Here is a 24,054-nt window from a genome sequence, read left to right as displayed (position 1 = left end):
CTTATCTCTCTGATATTCCCCATCAAGAGAATGGAGATAATCGATGGAGACAACCAGTTCCCCCGCTAGCTACTTCCTTTAACATTCCAATATATAACAGATTTAACGCCTTTTCTGGCTTAGATTTTAACGATTGACTTTCCAACTCCTACAACATCGGGGAACTCTCACAATCACCCAAAACGAACCAAACCTCATCACCTAACTCATATCCCATCCTTGCAATAACTCCAACGCATTTGCCTCTTCCTCTTGCTAAACCTGAGTGTTTAAAAATCAATCATGAAGTCATCACAACTGTAACACCGACCCAAACTAACCAGGAAATCATCGAACGGAGGGTTAATACAGGTAATCCAGTTGACTCTATCTCAGATATTCTGCAGTTTCATTTTACCTTCTGGAATATCGCAGGTCTTTCCGCAAAGAAGACTGACCCCGAATTCCTAAGCCAGATCAATTTGAGCGGTTGTATCTGTCTTCAGGAGACGTGGGCCATAAGGCCTATACATATACTAGGCTTTAAAACTTTTTGGTCACCTGCGACGAAATCAACCTCTGGCAGAAATAGCGGAGGCTTAGTTACTTACATCAAAAATACCCTTTCCGTGGATGAGATAATCCCCATAAGTTTAGATACAAATTTTCAGATCATAGCGGTTAAGGTCACCAAACAAAGACTTTACTTTATTATAAACTTTTATAATAACCTCTCCAACTCCGCTATGAATACGCTACTCCCAGAGATTTCCGCAATAATACAAAAGCAACGAACTAATCACATCAAAAAGACATGCACAACAATTTGGGGCGGAGATTTCAACTTACATCTATGCAGTAACAGTGACAACAATAAATGCGGTATTAGTGATGAGTCCGATACAAACCTCACGCATTTTACACACTCTAATGGGGGGGAAATAATGAATGAACTCATGGCTGAACTAGAACTAAACTTTGCTAACGAAATAAAGAACCCACCTGTTCAATTTCAGCCCACATTCAACGGAAGAGGTCTAACAAGCATAATTGACTTCATACTAATTTCATCACCCATAGGATCTATCGTAGAAGATTTCAAGGTTTTTAACAACCCTTTAAGTGACCACTTCCCCATTACCATGGTCCTTGCTGAAAGAACAAAGAATAAACCATACGACATTCTGACCGCTCTAAATCAAAGCGATCTAGAACTAGGCTCTTTGAATGGCTTTACATTGAAGTGGGGTAATATTGATAAAGAAGCCACAACAAAAAAAATAGTTACAAATAACCAAACGGATATTATTAACTGCTTGGACCCCACCACCTACCCTAGTGAAACTATAGTAAGCTTTCTATCAATTACAACAACCATACAAAAAGAATTAACTAAAAAGCACAAACAAAGGCCCCAACCGAAGAAAGGATGGTTTGATTCAGCATGTACTAAAGCATCTACACGCCTAAAGGAAGCTCTGAATAGTAAACATAAGGACAGAGTCGAAATCATCAGACTCAGAAAAGAGTATACAGCCGCCCTAAAAAACTGGAAAAAGGAAGTAAAAGCTGAACTATGGTCAAAATTGATCCAAAGCTCGGAACTTAACAACAGTGCTTTGTTCTGGCAGATAGTTCGTTCCCCACTCCTAACAGAGAAATCCAACTTTCCATCAATTGATGTAGCTATAAGCCAACACGAATGGGTGAACCATTTTACTAAAGTCTTTGCCAAAGATCCGACCGAAGACACAGACAAGCCTGAACTTCTGCCACATATTGTCTATCCGTTAAATCTTCACTTTTCCCATGAAGAGGTTCAAAAAGCTTTAAAATCTTCAAAAACAGCCAAAGCACCAGGCCCGGACGGCGTTCCGGTTGACGTTTTTAAACACCTCCCAGATCTTTGGACCCCGCTATTAACTAACGTCCTGAATGCTACCATTGAAGTAGGTATTCTGGAATCCTGGAAAACATCAACCTTGGTACCTATTTTCAAGAAAGGAGATCGAAATAGTCCAACATGCTACAGGCCGATCTCCCTCCTGGACTCACTAGGCAAAATGGCAGGACGAATCTTACTTGACCGCCTCCAGGAGTGGGCCATCGATCACAAAATTATTTCAGATCTACAATATGGTTTCCGGGAGGGACTAGGAACAGTTGATCAGGCCCTAAACCTGTCCCTACTGGCGAGCAAATACCTGGACGCCAAAGGGTCCTCATTCCACATGGCCTATGTCGATCTTTCCGCAGCATTTGATTGCGTGGCACACTCAACGCTGTGAATTACAATCTTGAAAATGGGCGTTCCCACGCCAATTGTGGATTTCCTACGTGAACTATATACAGGCACCACTGGCAGGGTAAGATTTGGGACAAAGGGTGAGCTTACTAACTCCTTTAGAGTGGAAAAGGGGGTCAGGCAGGGGTGCGTATTGGCCCCCTTCCTATTCACCCTCTACACGAATGGCCTAGAGGCTGCCATGCTACAAGGCAGCAAGGACCTCCCGTCAACAGCTCGTCGGCAGATACCAGCACTTCTATATGCCGACGATGCTGTTATCCTAGCAAGAACATCAAACGAATTACAAATGGCCCTGAACAGATACTGTGATTTTATGGCAAGTTTAAACCTGAAACTAAACGCAAAAAAAACGTACACAATGCACGCAGGGGAGAAAAGAAATGTAAGACATAGGAAGTTAATGGCGCAGGGCGAACACCTGGACAGGACTAAAACCTACCCCTACTTAGGGATTGTCATTGACGAAAAATTCAAATGGACCCCAGCCATTAATACAAGAAAATTGATTTTCCTCCGAGAGACATCCTCGCTAAAAACCTTCTCGCAGAGATTGGGGCAGAGACCAATTAAAGAACTACTGCAAATATATAATGCAAAATGTGTAAGCACTGCAACATATGGGGCGGGGATTTGGGGTTTTAAAAACGTGGACTCAATACAAACAATAGAGAACTTTTTCCTTAGATATTTGCTGGCGGTGCCCAAAACCTGCTCCACCTATGCCTGCCACACTGAGCTGGGCATTGACTACATCACTGACATCATAAAACTACAACCAATAATGCTGTGGCGCAGAATATGGGTTACCGAGCAATGCCACTTGACCAGGACGATTATTCAAGACATTTTAACGCTAGACCACGCTAAGAAAATCAAATGGCTGTCATACGTCAAAGCGTTATTGACAGATCTTGGATATAGGAAATACTTTGACCACCCATCGCTGATAGAGGAAATCCCAAAAAAGACCTTAAAAAGGGAGTGTTTAACTCATTTACGTCAGCTACGCTTACTATCCGAGGTCCACAAGCCATCAGTCCAACATTCCCTGCTAGTCCAGACTGCGTTCTCTGCTGAACCTTACCTAAATTTTAAAATAACACAGTTTGAAAGAATGCTGCTTACCCGCTTTAGACTTGATCTGTTCCATCTATTAGTTGCATTTCCTGAGCAAAATGTCAGGACATCTACTGCCTCTATGTGCCCTTGTGATTTGGTATCGCCACAATCAACGATACACACAATGCTATTCTGCAAATTCTATAGCGAGCCCCGGAAGCGCTGGATACTTCCTATCTTGAAGTTCTGGGGTCTTCGTCAATGTCGCCCAGCGTATTTGGCACTACAATTCCTGGAAAATGAAAACTATGCTAAAGCGATTGTATCTTACCTTAAATTCTGTATACGTCATCGCACAAATTTATAACCTCGAACAACATCGCTTATATATATTAACGAAGGGACTGAGACAACAGAAAAACTATACGTCTTTGCACACGTGGTAAAAATTTGCCCTAATGAAATTGAGATGCACTTGTTACTTCTATGTATTTTTTTTTTTAAACAAAATGTACATTTAATAATCTTTTTAACTTTTTTCTCATACAATTGTAATTGTGTTTTTATTCTATCTGAACTTTTATGGTGTTTTTACAAAACTACCGAATAAAGTTGATATTGAATTGAATTGAATTGAATTGACTACACATACTTTAACACTATGATATCTACAACACACACCTAAATTAAACTCTAAAATAATAAAACACATTAAAACGTATTTAAAAATTAAAAACTATTACTAGTACCAACTAATATTAAAGTAATTAAAATGTATTTAATACCCACCCTTTACTTAAGAACAACAGACAAAAAAAATTAAACAATTACCCAAAGTACATATCAAATAATTAAAATTAATTAACAACTATATATTAATGAATTAAATTCAAATGACTTCCCACCATTTACTCCTATAAACACCAAAACAAACACCTAAACTTAATTACACAATTACCATAATTAATTACCAATTAATTATTTAAAATTAATTAACATCCTCGTATCATGATTTTAACTGAAGGTACTTAAACCTTGAGAAAGAGGGACCAATCTTAGCTAGCTAGCAACAACTCCCAAGGAAGAACCCCATCTAAATCCACCAGATCCGACCATCTCCCCAAACCGGCTCTTCTTATCAGGATTGCCAAGCTATCACACAGGCCGGGAGGGGTCCCCGGGGAATCCCAGATGGGGCGAAATCAGAATATAACTTATACCCCAAATGCGTCTCAGTTTGTACCAAGCCATCAAGGCAGCTTTCAAAACCTGAGACGTACACGCTTAAAAAATCTGGTTGCGAATTTATTTAGGAACCCACCTTGCCCGCCGCCTCCCTCTACCAAAGCTATTTCGCCCAGAAACCTACCCCACATAGATTCCACTGGTGTAGACAACAGCATCCTGATGCCCTTAAATTGAAAAGCCAATAAATACAAGTTAATGTCTGGGAGGGCCAGACCCCCTTTTAAGAGTTTTCGTCTTCGTTTTTTCCATGATAGCCTTGCGCTTTTCTGACCCCATATAAAGCTACCAATTTTACCTTGGATCTTACTGATGTTTTTCTTGGAAAAAGTTAGAGGCGCTGCATTGAAGAGATATGTCAATTTGGGTAAGACCGACATCTTTACTAGGTTAACCCTCCCATAGATCGTCAGAGGGAGGTTTTTCCACCTAGCAAAGAGGTAGTCTATATCCTTTTCAATTTTTCCCAAGTTTATGAGGGGATTTTATTCATGTCCTTAATCATTTTTACCCCTAGGTACCTGAATTCTTTACTTGAATGGCCTCCACTATACACTGTGTTCCACCACATGATTTCGGTTTTAGCCGCATTAGCAAGATATCCTGACATCGAGCCGAACTCCATTAATGTAGTTTCAAGCCATGGAATGGCAATATCTTGGTCACTGGCGTAAATTATTACATCATCGGCGTAGAGTGCAATTTTGCATTGATAATTTTGCGATTCAAATGGTCTGATGATGGTATCCAACCTAATCATCTGCGCAAGGGGCTCAATATAGATATTGAATAGAAGAGGAGACAGGGGACACCCTGCCTTGTCCCTCTCTGGATTTCAAAGCTTTGGGTCAGGGAGCCATTCAGCAAAATCTTCGCCGAAGCCCCAGAGTAACAGTTCTTTAAGGTCTGCACAAAGATTGAGCCCATACCCATAGCCTCCAACACCCCCAAAGGTATCTCCAGCACACACGATCAAAGGCATTAGCGGCATCTAAGGCCACTGCTGCCAAAGGATCCACCCTAATCTCTGCCAGATCAATGTTCCCATTCAATAATTGGGTTTGTTCCTGGATGGACCTACCATAAAGCCTTTCTGATCGGTATTGATTAGGCTTGATGGCATTTTTGCCAACCTCCCTGCCAGAATGCCCATAAAGATCTTAAAATCGGCATTCAGCAGGGAGATCAGACGGTAGGAGTCAGCCTTCAGGGGGTCTTTCCAGCCTTCAATATTAAAACATGGCCTCCTTCCAGGATCTGGGGAACACCCCACTGGAGCTATACACTGAATTGAATAAGGTGTGAAGTATAGGTAAGAGCTCATTCGATAACAATTTATATAATTCATTAGGAAGAGAGTCGGGGCCCGCTGCCTTTTTTTTTTGCCCTCTTTATTTGGTCCCTAATCTCCTTAGTGGAAATGGGCGCATCTAACATATCTCTGGCGGATTCTGTAAGAACAGACAGGGACTTATCCCTTAACCATGAACCAATTGAATCCGGAGAATGTGTAATGTTCTCCCTATACAGGTTCAAGAAAAGGGACCTGAGGCATTCCTGCATGTCTGAACGCTTACTGAATTTAGTACCGGCACTATCAATGATAAGCTCGTTAATGTAATTTTTTGCCCGATCTATCCTCGCTTTCCAAGCTAGTAAGGCCCCTGCTCTTTCCCCATATTCGAAATTTTCCATATTCGGCGCTTGCCACTGGGCCTTGCATTTCAAATCTAGGAAGATCCTAAGATCCTGCCTGACTTCCTCGAGTCTCATCTCTATCTATTTCCGTTTTTCTATATTCTGATTAATATGGCTCCTTTCCTCTTGAAGAGCAGATATTTTAGTCTCCAACATCAGTAATTCCAAAGCCTTAATTCTGTACTTCGAGCGTATTAGGCTACGTAACGACCCCCTCAAGTTGGCTTTGTAGGCGTCCCAGACATATTCTATTGAGGCGGAGCCTAAATTGATAGAGAAAAATTTGAGAGAAGACTCTTTGATTGCCTGAATAATTCCTGAGTCCAATAGAAAAGCTCTATTCAATGTCCACCTTGGTTGTGGACGGATATTATTCGTGGAATATAGAAACAGCATGGGGGCATGGTCTGAGAGGTGGCTCTGCAATATAGATATATTAAGAATTGTATCTAAGATCTCTCTATTAATCAAAACATAGTCTATTCTTGGGGAATGATGGTACTTTTTACAGTAAAAAGTAAAACCTTGAACGCTCCCCATCTTGGCTCTCCATAGATCTACCAAGTTTATATGTAAGTGTAAATTTTTGCATGACCCTTCGGGACCGTAAGAACCCAATAGCATTGCTCAGGTTGGACCTATCCTTCACCAGATCAAGCCGGACATTGAACTCGCCTCCTAATATCAAAGGGGGAGATGCCGTAATCAGATTATCTTGGAGTTTAGCCAGAAAAGAAGGGTCATCTGTATTAGGACCATAAAAGGAGGAACAGGTCATCTTTTCCCCCTCGAAATCCAACTGAGCGGTGATCCATCTACCTGATTGATCTGTCTGAACCGATTTAATCCTACAGGTGATTCCTATCTTTACCAAAATTGCGACCCCACAGCTGTTTATTGCTTGTTGAGAGTGACAATAACATTGTATACAGGGGAGTTTAGAGAAAATACTCTTAAACTGTTTGATTTAAATTGTTTTCCTGCAATAAACAAACCTGAGCTGGTGATAACTCCAGATATTTAAAGATCAATCTTTGTCTCCTTGGACATCTCAGGCCATTTAAATTCCAGGAAATAAACTGAATATCCTGACCCCCTTTCATTTTACCTTTCCACAGCTTGAGCACCCCCCACTGGGATTCAATGAATTTCCCTTATAAGCCAGTGAAACGAGAAATCTTTTCTAGTTAGCCAGTGAGATGAGGAGTATTCTATTACTTTTTTCCCCCACCCTTAGCCCCCATGCCCCCATCCCCCCTCCCCTCTTCCCTCCCTAACCCCTCATGACCCCTAGATCCCACCACACCCTGACGAACCCTACCTTCCAAAAGGAAATCGCCTATTCAGACCCTTCCCCCCAGGCTATAAGTGTTTACATAAAAAAGTAACTATATACTGGCAGCAATACTTGGGGCTCTAACAGGCACATGCATCATTGTTGGCTTTTGCAATTCTCTAATTGCGATTTTTAAGGAATCGCAATTAAGGAATCGCAAAACCCTATGCATATAGAAATCGCTTCAAAAATAGTGATTTCTAAACATTCCTTAAATGCGACTCACAATTTGCGAGTCACAATTAAGGAATACCTCCCCATTTATTCCTATGGGCCAAGAGGCCCATAGGAATGAATGGGAAGACATTCTCAATTTGCAAATCTCAATTAGAGAATCGCAAATTGAGAATGCAATTTCAAGGGTCCCAGGGTGTCAAAATGACACCCTTTTGCACCCCTGAAATTGATCTGTGCACATATGTTGCGCACACACATGCCCTAAGGGCATATGTCTGCACAACATGAAACTTTGAAAAATGCACAAAAGTGCTTTTTTCAAAGTTTTTGCAAATTACCATGAAGTTCAACTTCATGGTAGTTTGCTCCCCCAATAGCGAAATCGCTAACTTTTTTACTTTCATGCATTGCATTTAAGGAATCGCAAAATTCGATTCCTTAAATGCAATCGCAATTTGAGAACTCACAATTAATTGCGAATTCTCAAATTGCGAGGGCCTTGACCCTTGATACATCGCAAAAGGCTTTGATGCATGTGCATGTAAGAGTATACTCTACATTCCTCCTTCACAACCCTCTCTGCTTTTCATGCTGTATTTTTGCGATTAGAGTGTCTACTTCTTGCGAAGAGCGAATCATGTGCATATGATTGTTCCACATAACTCACAGTGTAGCGGGAAACCTCAGTTGGGCCTTTGCCCCCAGATCATTTAGCTCTGCTAATCTTTTACCCAGTTCCCACTGTCTTTCTGCTGTTATATGGGAAATGTCAGACCTAATGAAGGAAAAGGGAGATAGCTCTGAGAATGGAGAAGAAATAGCCCCTTCCTTTAGGGCCACGGAGGGGATCTTTTCTTTAACTGAATAAGATGAAAAGTTTACCAGGATTTTCCGGGGTTTCTGCCTTCCCATGTTCCTTTTAAGGGGGTCTCTGTGGACCCTCTGGATTTCGTAACTTAAATTAATACTGGGGTGATTCTTAAGGACTGTGCGCTTCAGTAAATAAATCAGAAACCCCTTTATGTCCTCTCCCTCCAATTTTCCAGGATATTTAGAAATTTCAAGTTATTTCTCCTTGAATGATTCTCCAATCTCTCCAGATCATCTTTAAGCTCTTTATTCTGGAAAGATAACTTTTCCAACTGGGACGTAGTAGACTCAATTGCACTCTTCATCTTGGGTATTTCCTCTTCAATTGCGTCGGTCCTTGCAGTGACTTCTTCTAGCTTCTGAGCAAGAATCTCACATGAAGACCGAATAGCCGCCCTATTTGCCTCGGATACTGAGAACCTGTTCGCCAATTTTGCTTGATTCGCCTCAGACACAGTAAATCTACTTGCCATCTCATCCTTCAGGTCCAGGAGGATGTCTGCCAAGAAATGTGAATTTGGTGCTGAGGTGCTCTTGGTTTTCAGGGAAGGAAGGGTTGATCTTTTACTGCACAGACTGACATAGCTACTTGGATCTTCCATCTGCACTTTAACCAGCTCCTTATCCTGCTCCGGCACAACTCTCTCCGGCAATTCTTGCTTGCCCTTGCCATGTCCCTCCCCTCGAGACTGAGCCTTTTCCAAATCCTGCAACTGATCTAACCCCAGGTCTGACTCCTTCTGCTGACCCAACACTGAGTGTCTATTGATAAGAGTGATTGCCGGATGCACTTCCAGTTCCAAGCTGTTTTTTTAACAAGATCCGAAGTTTTAGCTGATTCCCTGGATTTAAGCAAGGTAATTTTCCCCTGAGGACCGTTGTGTTCACTATGTACACTATTTTTAGCCTCCAATGTCTTCATTTTTGGACCTTTAGAGGGGGCGGGGGCTGGAGATGATACCGAGACCAGTGTAGAGGGCAAGGTAGGCTCAGAGTTTGGCTCAGACACAACTTTAGCTCCAGGTGAGGGAAGTGGCTGGGGGGTCAATTTTGTTGAGGAAAGAGACAAAACTTGGTAGAAGGCTTTCAATGACGGAGTAGTTTTTTATTTAGTACCAGCAGATATCGTATTCCGAAGTTTCGCTTTACCCTTTTGGAATTTGGGTTTCACAGGAGTTACTGATGCACCGATGCTCCCCTCCTGTTTACTCTGCTTAGCCGAGATTTTAACTCCCGCCACGGACACCAAGTGGGCCGCCCTAGCTCACAACAAATATCTTGACAGTTGTAACGACCGGATTCTCGGACCAGATAGAATCAGCTCACCAGAGCACCACCAACCCAGCCGAAACGTAACCACCTCCCTCCTTAGGACCTATTTACAACAGGTATCTATGTCTCCTACCCAAGGATGGGGAATTAGCAATATACATGCCTAAGTCTTCTACAATACCACACTCATACCATATAGTCTCACGGCAACTCAGACCTAGACTATTCTACCCTAGGGCAGTTCTGATTATTTACCATTACACACTGATTGCAACCAGTGCTCGCTTAAGCCACAATACTGTGGGTACAGGCATCAGTATCCCCTCTGATGCCCTCTCTTTTTCCTTACAAGCCACAATCTTGTGGGTATAAACACCAGTATCCCCCCTGGTGCTCGCTTACTTCTCTTACAAGCCACAATCTTGTGGGTATAGACACCAGTGTCCCCCCTGGTGCTCTCATTAACGCCGCCTCATAACGACGATCACTTTCCTATGAATACCGTTAGCTCTTCATGTTGGGGAATCTCTCGCTATTTACTAGAGGTACAATACTACAATATTATAGATCACACAATGATGGCCAAATTATACAATGTACAACTTATTCTCTATTTCAAGGGCTCCTCTCTCCCTCATTATTCAGTTACCATTTACCTGATCGGGGGTAGCGTCCGTTCGTGAAACAGTACCTGACTAGAAGAACAGGTTACCTTTACTATACAAGAACAAGAGGCACATGCTGGTTCACTATGAACTGGGGTACTTTATTTATCACAATAACAATAACAATATAACACTATACTATAACATATAGCCTGCAAAGGAAAATGAAAGGTTAGAATGTGTACACACTAATAAGAAAGGGTCGACGTCACCTTATTAATATGAAGTCTGGACTCAGCAGTCATCTGGGTTCCCTTCTCGTCTGTGCCTTGGCTCGTTTTAGGGTCACACCTCTGCAGTCACGGATACACGTCTGCACCGCTATGCTCTGTCTCCTTTGCTTCCCTCCAAGTCACTGGAACCTTCCTCTTATCAGCTGCTTTCTCTCTGGCTGTTCTGCACTACTCCTCTCTCCTCTCAATCACGGACCATCTTCACTTCTCGGCTTCGATCTTATAACTCAGTTTCTGCCACTCTAGTATTCGTTCCCTCAACTAACTGCTTCACTCTGTATGCTCTGATCTTAATGTCAAAGCTCGCCAGCTGCTCCAACTAAAATAACTTAAATCTTTTTAAGAGAGTATCAGCTTCTCGGTCTTTCTCGGACTTCAAAATGGCGACTGCCTGCCCTGGAATAATTAATGGCATTGATGCTAACGACTAGCTGCCGCCTACAGACTGACTGATTTACTACCTCATGCTTTCGCTAATATGGAAGCTTGTCCCTTCATGGAAAGTTACGGCCAGTAACCTGCCGCCCACCAAATTCTTGTACCTCCCCGTACCAAGGACACGTTCTCAGCCGGCCGGCCTGATGTTATGTCTTCGGAATGGATAAAAATACAGTCTTTCGATAAGGGCCAGCCTGAGCCGGTTCTCTCCAAGCGAACAACACCTCGTAACTAAAACATTACATTTGACCTAGAAGCATCTCAAGCTGCCAGGGCAGAAAGAAAGATGGAGTCTCTCCCGTTTGAGGCCTACAAGGCCCGAAATAAGCATAACTCCATGGAAAGTATACTAACCCTCTTACAACAGGACGGATTATCACTAGTACTAATGAATCTATCCCCTAACATAAGTTTATAAGCCCTGATCTAAGAAAAAGGGTACGGAATTATATCAACACGCCTTGTGAATAGGCTCTATTTACGGTTCTAATCCCTCCATTAGAATGATAGTAGACTGAAGTCACCTCCAATCACCTTCCCTCAAGGAAGGGCCGAAAAATTCGGTCAGAACAAGAGTTTAGGAGGAGAAATTCCCATTTGAGATGTGACCCCCTCTCCATACATTCAGAAAAAACTTCTTCCAGAGTGATCTCCTCTGCTGATATCAGTGCACCTTTTTTAATTCTGGGGTGTTGTAACTTACTCCCTGTTTTATTTGGTGCAACTGCCTCAACACCCAGGAGTAAAACCCCCACAGGCATGTTATGTATCAAAAAGTCGTTAACCATGCAAACCCAAACCGGGGTGCCCTGCCAAAGCCCAGTCCCCCCTACCTGCTCCGGGGGAAAATGAGGAGTTTCCAGGCTAAATGATCCTCCTCCCAAATAGCACAGCAGCAGGGGGAATAGCTCACTCAGCTTCCACTCACTTGTGGCATTTCCCAACCTCCGGCCCGACTTCTGTACGGCTGTTCTGCCCTCGGTGACGCTGCCTTCTGTGCTGGAAATAACTAGACCGTCAACCGCTGCCTGCCTATTCTGCAGGGGGAGCTCTCCTCGCATACCGGAACTAAAAGCTCGAGGAGGAGATCTCCATAAAGGCACCACGGCTGAAGAAAGAAGAAAAGACAAAAAGGTACTGGAGAAACAAAGGGAACTGGGATCTTGAGCAGTTATTACAAGATCCGCAACCAAGGAAGAAAGAAATATCCCTTTGGTATTCAAGATCACTTGAAGGAGAGGACAGTGAGGTTCCCCCCCCCAATCATTGGTATGGAATCTTTCCCCACTCTCCTACGCCATAGAAGATCAACTCAAAACCTCCCTCAAGCTACTTTACAGATATCTAAAGCCTGCTAGGCTAAAAAAGAATCATGTATTTGTGCTAAACAGGCTTTATTGCAAAAATTGCCAAATTTGCGCAGGTTCCTGTCCCACAGTGACCTAGGTGTAGATTTGTCAAAGCTGACAACACCCACATGTTTTTTGAATCCGTGGAACTAAGTCTATTTTGGAAGAATGTGGGAGACTCCTTGACGGCCATCTTTGGAACTGATTTAGGGATTGATCTCCACCTTTTGATTTTCGGTATAAGCGATCTTATAATGGGGGATTTGCCGCATATACATATTGGTTTGCTGCTCTATCTTATCATTCTGGCTAGGAGGGAGATCTGCATTAGGTGGAAAGACCCGACCCCCCCTAATAGAGAAAGTTGGTTAAAAGCTGCGTTGAGCATGGCATACCTAGAGCAGGTGAAGGTGGAATAGGAATTCATGATAACATCTGGTCTCCCCTGTTAACTAGGGGACGGCGCCTGCATCTGATAACCTGTTAGATCCTCTGTGTCTGAAGCGGGTCCAATGATTACACCAGACCTCAAACACGTGAGGAAGGCCATGGTGGCCTAGACTTACACAGTGAGAAGAAGGGCGCCTAGGACTACATTACTTAGCTTGTCAAATCTGCTATAGTCTTTAGTGAGACGAGGACAAAAAAGAAAGAAAAAAAAATTAAATAACATCTAATTATTAATTCATCAATTAAAAATAAATTACTTCCCACCCTTAACACCTATAAACATCAGAACACACACCTAAAATAATTACACAATTACCATAAATAATTACCAATTAATTAATTTAAATTATTTAACAACCAATCATTAATTATTAATAAATGACTTTACACATTAGACACTATAACATCTCAATTAAACAAATATTAATAGATACAAAATAATCAATTCATTTACTATAATTAAAATACTTCCCACCCTATTCACCTACAAAACCCACAACCCACCACCCACCACGGAACTAAAATGCAAAATTCAAATAAATAAATGTAATAACCACTTAAAATGTAACACATATAATAAAAATACAAACAATTCTTATAAAAGAAAATGAAACACATACATATAAAATAAATACTAAAATACATAGCAATAATAAACAAACCATATGTTTAAAAATTATATTTTTGCAAGCGATATTAAACACTTCAATATTTTTAACATCAATATTACTTGCCTAAAATTGATATTCTTGACCACAAGAATAGGTATGTCAATATTTCTGACCCACAATATTTGCAACTCGATATTTGTTCAAGTTGATATTTTTCAATCGATTTTCTGTCTCTGCATCTTTAAAGAGGCATGGGGTAGAATCAAGACTACACAGCCTTGGTATTCAGCAGTCTAACTTTCGCTAGTGCTGGCTGCAGGTTTCTGAGCAAATGTCTAGGACCTGACCCTTTTTCTTTTTTTGACAAATTATCCTTTGGATGGGTCCCAGCGCCTGTCCAGAGTAATATGCTTCTCTTTGTTTTCCGGCTCGGCTCGATCACTCCGATCCAAATTAGACAAAGATCTCTTCTCAAATTGCACGTGCAGAGTGTAACCTGCCAAATATGGCCATATTATGCTCGGTGAATGGTTCCCATCTACACTTGACTGTCCGATATCATTCAGAGCTTTGCTGACACAATTTGTTTTTGAATTCTTATGCAAATCACAAAGCTAGACGAGAGCCCCTTTGCCTCCTCCTTTCCCTGGTGATGTGCAAGGGTTTAAAATGTATGCTTTGTGATTGTTAATGCACTTATGGAAAGGGGCGACCATTCGGTCCCCCCGAACGTATGGCGGAGTACCACGATCCCCCCGGGAAGCCATCTTGGGCGGGAGGCGAGCCTCGGCTGGTATGCCCGAAGCGGCGTAGTCGGGGCGCGCCTTTTTCCCGCCCTGGAGTGGGCTGGCCTAGACACTGACGCGGCCGGCCACGCCCAGGGGTCAGGCAGGGGCGGGTTCACGCCCGCCCTGAAGACGGATAAAAGGAGCAACAAGCCAAGGAAGCATCCTCTTGTTCCTGTGCTCTGAAGCTGCACCTCCTCGCTGCACGTGAGCTCGAGACGGAACGAAGAGCCAATTTTGAGCGTTGTAATCTTTCTTGTTTGTTTTGCAGATACTCTGTCGGAGAATGCCTAAGAAGGCGGGAAAGCGAATGACTACCGACCAGATGCTGCGTGTTCTCATGAAAGAGGTGACCGACCTAAAGAGGCGAATGGATAAAGACGAGGAAGGGGGGCCGAAACGTCCTTTGGCAGGAGCAGCTCCAGGAGGAAAAGGCAAGAGGCCCAGAAGGGGAGCAGCTGGGGGAGACACCCCGGTTCCCTGTACCCCACTCGAAGCACCAATTCCTGTGCCGGAGGAAGGGAATCCGATTCCCGTGGTGGTCACCCCCGTGCCCGGGGAGGATATGCCGCCCGAGCTGGCAGCACAATTAGCAGCGTGGTTGGGTAAAGGTAGCAAGGGCGCCACGGCTGACGACGCGCAGGTGTTGATGAAGCAACTGCGTGAAACAAGGGAAGCGACGAAGGCACCATCGCCGGCTGCGGCAGTAGAGAAACCACCTGGGATAGGTCCAGTCGCAGATACAGCTTCCGGTTCAGGTAAGCGGCCATTGCCGAGTGCGAGGGATGAGTCAGCACCCTCTCGAAGGGAAAAGTTGGGTCAACATGTCCCTCTGGCTATCAAAGAGAAGATATGGGCAGGGGAGTATATAAACATCTTCTCGTTGCTTACCGACCATTATGAGATGGAGCATGTTAAGAGCCAGAAGGAGCTCATGCATCCGAGTGTTTGGCGCGCAAAGATGGCCGCCTTTAAGGTCAATGAAAACATTGGCAATTGGGGCAAAGCATGGGGGATTTTTACATCCATCATGGGTGAACGTAGGCCCGAATTGCTGTCCGAATTGCCGATTTATCAGTCACGGATCATGGGGTATTCTGTATCACACGAGGGTAATCAATGGTTTTGTTACGATAATATTTTCAGAAAAGCGAAAGAACATGATAAAAACTTGGCTTGGGATTGTTATGATTCTGTATCCTGGTCCAAAATGGAAGATACTGGTATGTTGAAGTTGCCATTGGTAGGGAGTAGCGTCGGTGAATCCTCCCGCCAATATGCGGGGACGCCCTTTCGATCAGGTACGAGTAACGACAACCACTCGAGGCCAATCGGCAACACAGGAAAAAGGGGGATCTGTTGGAACTTTAACAGGGGTAAATGTACTAGGCCCCAGGGGTCATGCAAATTTAGGCACGAATGTGGTGGGTGTGGGCAATCATCCCATCCTGAGTCCATGTGCAGAGCCAAAACAGGTGATAACGGGGGTAGAGGAGGCGCCAAACAGGTCTGACATAGTCCGAGGGGCGCCTTTACCTACTCCGATTGATACCATGGCAATGATTCCCTGGCTCAGCGAATACCCGGATCACGCTTCCGCTGGGGTGTTGCGGAACGGGTTTTCATATGGTTTCCGCATCCCAGTGGGGGAGTTTCAGGGTATAGCGAAATGTAAAAACCAGATATCGGTCTTACAGCATACGACCGTGGTACAGGAAAAGATCGGGAAAGAGGTGACTCGAGGTCGAGTCGCCGGTCCATTTAATGTGCCTCCAGTTGCTAACTTTGTTTGTTCCCCTTTAGGGGTGGTTCCCAAGAAGGACCCGGGTGAGTTTCGGCTGATACATAATTTATCAGCCCCACGTGGTCTTTCCGTAAACGATGCGATAGACCCGGAAGTGTGTTCGGTGCGGTACGCATCCTTCGATGAGGCCGTAGCCATATTGAATCGCCTGGGGCCCGGTGCGCTGATGGCTAAATCTGATATCGAGTCAGCGTTCCGGTTGCTCCCGGTACATCCAGACGATCAGCGTCTCCTTGGTTTCATGTTTCAGGGTCACTATTACATGGATAGGTGTATGCCGATGGGGTGCTCTATATCTTGTGCCTATTTTGAAAAGTTCAGTTGTTTCCTGCAATGGGTCTTCACAAAGAAGACGGGGTTTCAACATGTTATGCATTATCTCGATGACTTTTTGTTTCTGGGGGCAGCCGGGGATCCGGAATGTGGACAGGCTTTGTCTGAATTTTGTGTCTTGATGAATCAGTTTGGCGTGCCGTTGGCACCAGGTAAGACTGTGGGTCCCTCGACTTGCCTCGAGTTTCTGGGGATCGAGCTCGACTCCGAAGAAGGTTGTTTTCGTTTACCAAGTGACAAAGTGTTAAGATTCAGGGCATCCCTGCAAATGTGTATAAATGAGTCTAAGGTTAGACTACATCAATTACAACAAGTGGTGGGACAGTTGAATTTTGCCCTAAGAGTAATACCGATGGCCCGCCCCTTTTCCCGCTCGATCGCTCAAGCCATGGTCGGCCTGAAGGAGGGTCATCACCGCACAAGGCTCTCGGCAGAGGTTCGCCAGGACATGCGCATTTTGGTTGGCATTTCTGGCGGATTTCAATGGTCGAATCGTCTGGAACAAACCGGCGGTGTCCTCTGAGGAGCTGGGGCTGTGGACAGATTCGGCAGGGAGCATTGGTTTTGGTGCCATATTCGGCACTCAGTGGTGGGCACAAAAATGGCCGTCATGGTGGCATGATAATGGAGTGACAAGTAACATTGCTTTTCTGGAACTTTTCCCCATTCTGGTGGCCCTGAGAACTTGGCCCGAGGGGTTCAGAGATCAGTCCGTGGTATTCTGGTCTGATAACATGACCGTGGTTGAGTGTATCAATAGCCAGGCAGCACGATGCAAATGGATTCTGAGACTGCTCAAAGAAATTGTATTACTGTGTATGCAATTGAATGTGCTATTTAAGGCAAGACATGTGCCGGGGGTGATGAACCAGGCGGCTGATGCGCTTTCTCGTTTTCGTATGCAGGCCTTCTGGGGTTTTCTGCCCACAGCGGACCCGGTGGCGGCACCCTTTCCCGAAGCTCTCTGGTCTCTCAGTGCCCCGAACTACGAAACCTCGTGGGAGAGAGTTTAGCACCCAGGACGAGGAAGGCATATGAAGGGGCGTTCCATTCCTATTGGGCCTTTTTGGGGGCGGCTAGAGGGGAGCTTTGGGGCCAGGAGGAGTGGGTAGTGAAGTTCCTGCTGTCTTTACATCAGGCAGGCAAATCAGTGGCTACGGCCCAGAGGCATCGGGCCGCCATTTCCTTTGTGGCTAGGGCTCATGGGATCCAGGACCCGACAGCGTCTTTCGTTGTGCAAAAAGCGCTACGTGGGTGGCAACGCCTTGAGGGTCGCAGAGTAGATGAAAGGCGCCCGATAGGTTTGGATAGGTTGGCCCTGTTATTATCCGTACTCCCTGCAACGTGTTCATCCCAGTATGAAACAGTGTTATTCCGAGCCGCTTTTACGCTGGCATTCCATGGGGCTATGCGGGTAAGCGAACTAGTGGCAAGGAACAGGCAGGATGTGATGGGGGGACTGTGCCGAGAGCACGTTCAGGTCAGAGGGGAGACAATGACTGTCTCGTTTGTCAGGTCCAAGACCGATCAGGGTGCGATGGGTGATTGCATAATCATACAAAGGATTCCCGGGTCCTCCATGTGCCCGGTGAGTTGTGTAGAGGAATATTTAGCACAAAGGGTGGCATCATGGGGGGGGGCCTTGTTGAGACACGCTGACACCACCCCACTGACGAGGTTTCAGTTTCAGCGGGTGCTTGCGATGTCCATTGCCGCTGCGGGCTTGAACCCCGGCGAGTTTGGGACCCATTCCTTTCGGATAGGGGCTGCTACTGAGGCTACAGCCAGGGGTCTGAATGTCGAACAAGTTAAACGTGTGGGGCGTTGGTCCTCCGACTGTTATAAAAGGTATGTGCGGTTGCACATGTTGTGAAGCTGTAATGATGTACTCACGCTTCTTGTTTTTGTTTGGTTTTCAGTTGCGCAAGCCTACGAGGCGGGGCGGACTATGCAGTCGACCCAACACCGGGCCAGCGGTCAGACATCACCGGCTGTGAAAAAGGAGGTGTGGGTCGTGGGCCACTCATACGTGAGGCGTGCCGCGGACGTATTCAAAGCAGGTGACATGATTCACGTGGCTGGGGAATACGGGTACAGTGTGTCCTTCTACGGAAGGGGCGGACTCTGTATTGACCGGTTTCAATCATTTTTCGAGGGTTTGCTAGGGCGGACGAGGTCACCGCCGTCTATAGTCATAGTACATCTTGGGGGCAATGATTTGGTCACCACTGGTAGACGACTTCTTCTTGAGGCGATGCTTTCCACTGTAAGTTGGTTAGCGAGGAGAGTTCCAGGGTGCACAATTGCATGGTCCCATATGATCCCACGAAAAGTGTGGCGGGGGGCTATTTCTGTTTCTGCTCTGAATCATTCAGTAAGGAAAATTAATAACAAAGTGAGTAGATTGTTCCGTTCCAATACACTGCATTCTATTTCGCATGGTTGTATTAATGGTGACAGTATGTATTTGGGGGATGGTGTTCATTTGTCCCGGGTGGGGAACGAGTTACTCATAGGAGACTTGATAGCCTGGCTAAAGACTTTAAAAACATGACCTTTAGGTAGGAGTGTTGTGGGGGGTCCGGATAGCCGGTCAACTATCCGGCCTGTGGCGGTAAGGTCATGATCGGTGAGCACTAATTGGAAGATCCCTATGAGTGGGCGTCACCCATTACGGATGGGAGCGCTCGAGGGAGGTGGCCATTGGCCCCTCAACGGGGAGGCGGTCCCTTCTAAGGATGGGCCGCCGAAAGGAAAGGAAAGGCGGTCAAGGCCCCTTCCTGGGTAGGAGGGGCTACAGCCCCCTCCTGGGGAATTTCCCGGGGCCAGGACGTCTGCGACGGCAGATGTGGTAAGTTGTGTGGGGTTTGGGGGGGGGGGGTCTACGCTACCTTCTAGATACCTCACACGAGTCCTCGGACGACCTTTAAGTGGCGTCGAGTTTATTGGGGCCCCCGTCAAGTCAAGGGAAATTGGTAGTTGCACTTGAGGTACACCTCTGTGCGGTCGCCCCTCACAAGTGAGGGGGATATTTCTGGTTTAGGGATCTTGACACCGGTTACGACCTTGCCGTTGGCCCTTAAACGTTAGGATGTACAATTTCAAAATTTCAAGTTAAATGTTTTGTAGGATGTTAGTTCGGCTAGGAGAACCTTTGTATTAGAGAATATGTTAAGGTTAGCCAAACATCGCAATGTGGTAATGAAATTGTACATAATATGAAACTGTTATTTTAATGTTTTAATTTTGTTTCATATTTTAATAAATACGGCCGGGAGGGTCACTCCCTCCCGTCTTCCAAAAGTTCAGAACTGTTTCCAGTTTCCCATCCTTGGGGATTGTGTTGAGAGGGGGTGGCGGGTATCTCAGCCATATGGAAAGGGGCGACCATTCGGTCCCCCCGAACGTATGGCGGAGTACCACGATCCCCCCGGGAAGCCATCTTGGGCGGGAGGCGAGCCTCGGCTGGTATGCCCGAAGCGGCGTAGTCGGGGCGCGCCTTTTTCCCGCCCTGGAGTGGGCTGGCCTAGACACTGACGCGGCCGGCCACGCCCAGGGGGCAGGCAGGGGCGGGTTCACGCCCGCCCTGAAGACGGATAAAAGGAGCAACAAGCCAAGGAAGCATCCTCTTGTTCCTGTGCTCTGAAGCTGCACCTCCTCGCTGCACGTGAGCTCGAGACGGAACGAAGAGCCAAATTTGACCCACCCACCAGCCCCTGAGGACAGCAAGTGGTTTTGAATAAAGTTTGATGTGGTAACTCTGATTTTTTGTTTGCAGGTTGTGTTTATTATCGTGATAACTTTGAATATGCAATAAAGAATGGTCAATTAGTGGTATGTTTTGCAAAAAAAGTAATCCTGCTTTAGTGTTCATCAGTAAGCATGCTTTTAATAAAGTTGTTGTGTTACTGTCTTTTAAGTAATTTAGTCATTTAGTAATTTAGTTAGAATTGTCGTATTTATTTTGGTCGGGCGGTAAGGTCATGATCGGTGAGCACTAATTGGAAGATCCCTATGAGTGGGCGTCACCCATTACGGATGGGAGCGCTCGAGGGAGGTGGCCATTGGCCCCTCAACGGGGAGGCGGTCCCTTCTAAGGATGGGCCGCCGAAAGGAAAGGAAAGGCGGTCAAGGCCCCTTCCTGGGTAGGAGGGGCTACAGCCCCCTCCTGGGGAATTTCCCGGGGCCAGGACGTCTGCGACGGCAGATGTGGTAAGTTGTGTGGGGTTTGGGGGGGGGTCTACGCTACCTTCTAGATACCTCACACGAGTCCTCGGACGACCTTTAAGTGGCGTCGAGTTTATTGGGGCCCCCGTCAAGTCAAGGGAAATTGGTAGTTGCACTTGAGGTACACCTCTGTGCGGTCGCCCCTCACAAGTGAGGGGGATATTTCTGGTTTAGGGATCTTGACACCGGTTACGACCTTGCCGTTGGCCCTTAAACGTTAGGATGTACAATTTCAAAATTTCAAGTTAAATGTTTTGTAGGATGTTAGTTCGGCTAGGAGAACCTTTGTATTAGAGAATATGTTAAGGTTAGCCAAACATCGCAATGTGGTAATGAAATTGTACATAATATGAAACTGTTATTTTAATGTTTTAATTTTGTTTCATATTTTAATAAATACGGCCGGGAGGGTCACTCCCTCCCGTCTTCCAAAAGTTCAGAACTGTTTCCAGTTTCCCATCCTTGGGGATTGTGTTGAGAGGGGGTGGCGGGTATCTCAGCCATATTGTCATTGCAAACTTACTTAAATGGTTTTGCGACTGTTGCAAATCTGCAAAGCCTTTAAACGTTAGGCCCCATGGGATGGAAAGCAAATATAACTTCCTATTTGTGTTTCCTTTTTCTTTATCCTTGACTTATAGCTTATTTATAAATTACTCCTGTTTTCTTTAATCTTGACGTATAGCTCATTTATAAATGACTTTCAGGCAGTCAGTTTGTTTTTGATTCATATTTTTGCATGATCTCTCTTTTTTTTTAATTCAGTACTCTGTGCCATAGCGGTGCTGTCTGTCAAACTAGGCAAGGTGCGCTTTTTGGGACCCCAATCCAATTGTCCTATTGTAAACCACTCTGACAATGTATGGTGCACACAGAATCCAGCCAAAAGATCTTCCTTCCAGTTAGGGCCATTTGCAAACCAGTGAGCTGCATATGTTGTAGTTGTGCTCCAGCATAGTACAAAATGAAATCAGGGAATCCTGATCCACCTTCCACCCAAGGGAGTAGAGTATGGCATCTCTTCTTAATGTCTTCTCCAGATGCTTATTTTTCATCTATCTATCTATGACAGCTTCTCAAGAGTGACAGCAGAAACCCAGTGGAACACATGCAACAATCACATTGCACAATAAGTGCTCAAGCATTCGCAAATGAAATTAGCCAATACACAAGTTACTTTAAATGATCCGTACAAGATATTGATTAGTCATGTGGTGCAAGTAGTGTTCTTGCAGAATATGACCCAAGCACACAACCTTTTAGTTTTGAGGTGTGCATTCAAGATTTGTGGACCCTTTCCACTTTGAATCCTGAGGCTGCAACATACATAGACTCAACTTGAGTCTCTGCAGCTTTGCTCTTATTAACGATTGCCCCTTTGTTAAGTTATTGAAGATGACTTCTCTTTCAATTAGTTTTGCTGTCACAAGATTTATTCAGGCAGCTCTGAAGGTCAGAGTGAATTTGAGAGAATGAATGTTTGCCTGTGACCTTTAAATGGAGGGATACCAAGTCGCCGCTATTGTATGTATTTTTGTTTTAATATGTAAATACTTGCATGAAGAATTTGATTATATATTGTTTGCATTTGCAACTGGTGATTGTTTGATATTGATGGTGTGCTAATGCTTTTGTTTGAATTTTATGGATTTCTAAGTTTTTTTACCAAAATAATCTATCTGACTTACTGACTGATTAACCCGTTTTGTGTGCCCCAGACATTTTTGAATAATGTTAGTGGTTTGTGTCCCTACAATGTCTGCTGGAGAGCAGTTTCAAGCATTTATTTACACAGTCAAATGTGTAGAGTTATTATGTCATTGAATCTTGTAACAAGATTCCTTGTGGATTGTCCTAATTGAGTAGAAATCTAAGGACTGCCTTCTTCTGCTGATCGTTCTACCAAACATGTACCACATAAAATGTGTGGACATCAATGCCCCGTCTACTTATATGTACGGACTACATACACAGTACATGATGTACTGTAATAAGGTAAATTCACTGGATGCATAAAAAGTTAATTCGCCTCAGAAGTACTAGTATGTAGTTCTCCAAGTCGTCTCCTTATCAATATGCACTCAACTACATAAGACATAAAAGTACTCTGAAGTGGGATACACAACGTGTCATTATTGGTTTAAAGTGCCATGACTACATTTTGTGAAATATATCATCTGTGTGATCCTCCCCCTCACATGATTCAGTTTACCAGATGGAAGTTAGCGTATGGAACACATAACAGGACACTGCTCTTATTTAATGCCTATTTTTAAGAAAAACTTTTTCTTCCTTTTTTGGCAGGTCACACTGATAGTTTGTGGCATTATTCAGATCTTTTTTGGAATTACTCATGATGTTGGCGACATATTTAACCATCCCCTCGTTTTGACCGGAGCACCAGAGTGGTCTGGGGTACTGGTAAGTGATTGAGGAGACGAGTCACTTCCTCAGAATGAAGTCTACATGCTCAGAAAGTGTGTTAATGGTATATGGTTGTGTTTATATTCTCTAATCTCTAAGTTATATTCTCTAAATTGCCCAAAAAGGGACATTCCCAGACAGCTTCTGAGATCCACTTTCGTGTTCCCATTTCTCTTTCTTCAAGGTAGGGTTGTGCGACATTAGCCCATGGTGACTAGAGTAATGCCACCTTTTGAGGTTAACCACTATGTACAAATGATCCCCAATTACATTTCAAAATATATCATGTGTAAATTTATCTTGTATGGAAATCCTGAAAATCTGGCATGTCTCCAGTCCTCAAGGATCAACATTGAACATCCATTCTCTAACAGGACAATCCAAAATCTTCCTGCCGTCAGATGTCACATCAGATTGGTGTCATGGACTGATAATTGTGAAAGTAATGTGGGGGTTCTTTCAGTGTTTATCCGTTAACTGAATAGTATCAAATTCACTGGTGTTGTTTTGCCTTCAAAAGATCTGAAAGTCATTCTGTTGCCTGTTCAACAGCTTTAAACCACTGCTCATCATTACCACTGCTAACTGGATGTTGACAGGTGTCCATTTTGATAGTAGAACGCACTCCATAATTCTGTGATAAAATCCAATTTACCAAAACACTGACAGCAAGTGTATGAGTTTGAGGAAGCAGTGATGTGAGTATGAATGACGTGTGTGTATACAAAGGAGTGTAACAATGTGTATGAGGTGTTTGTAGAGAGAATATAAGTATGAATTGGAATCCATTC

At 44.4% G+C, this 24,054-nt stretch overlaps 1 protein-coding gene across 1 annotated transcript in view; it reads left to right on the top strand.

The window, feature by feature from the left end:
- LOC147703523 (membrane-spanning 4-domains subfamily A member 4A-like) overlaps positions 1 to 24,054 on the top strand; it is a 294,683-nt gene that overhangs the window by 68,321 nt on the left and 202,308 nt on the right. Inside the window, exon 2 of the mRNA XM_086931889.1 lies at positions 23,144 to 23,260. Within this exon, the coding sequence (XP_086788015.1) occupies positions 23,144 to 23,260 (117 nt within the window). The remainder of the gene's footprint in view (positions 1 to 23,143; positions 23,261 to 24,054) is intronic.

This window comes from Lissotriton vulgaris, chromosome 7 (genome assembly GCF_964263255.1).
Source record: "Lissotriton vulgaris chromosome 7, aLisVul1.2, whole genome shotgun sequence".
Classification (NCBI taxonomy): domain Eukaryota; kingdom Metazoa; phylum Chordata; class Amphibia; order Caudata; family Salamandridae; genus Lissotriton; species Lissotriton vulgaris.
Note: the sequence above shows the minus strand (reverse complement) of the source record. Positions and strands in the feature narration are given on the sequence as shown.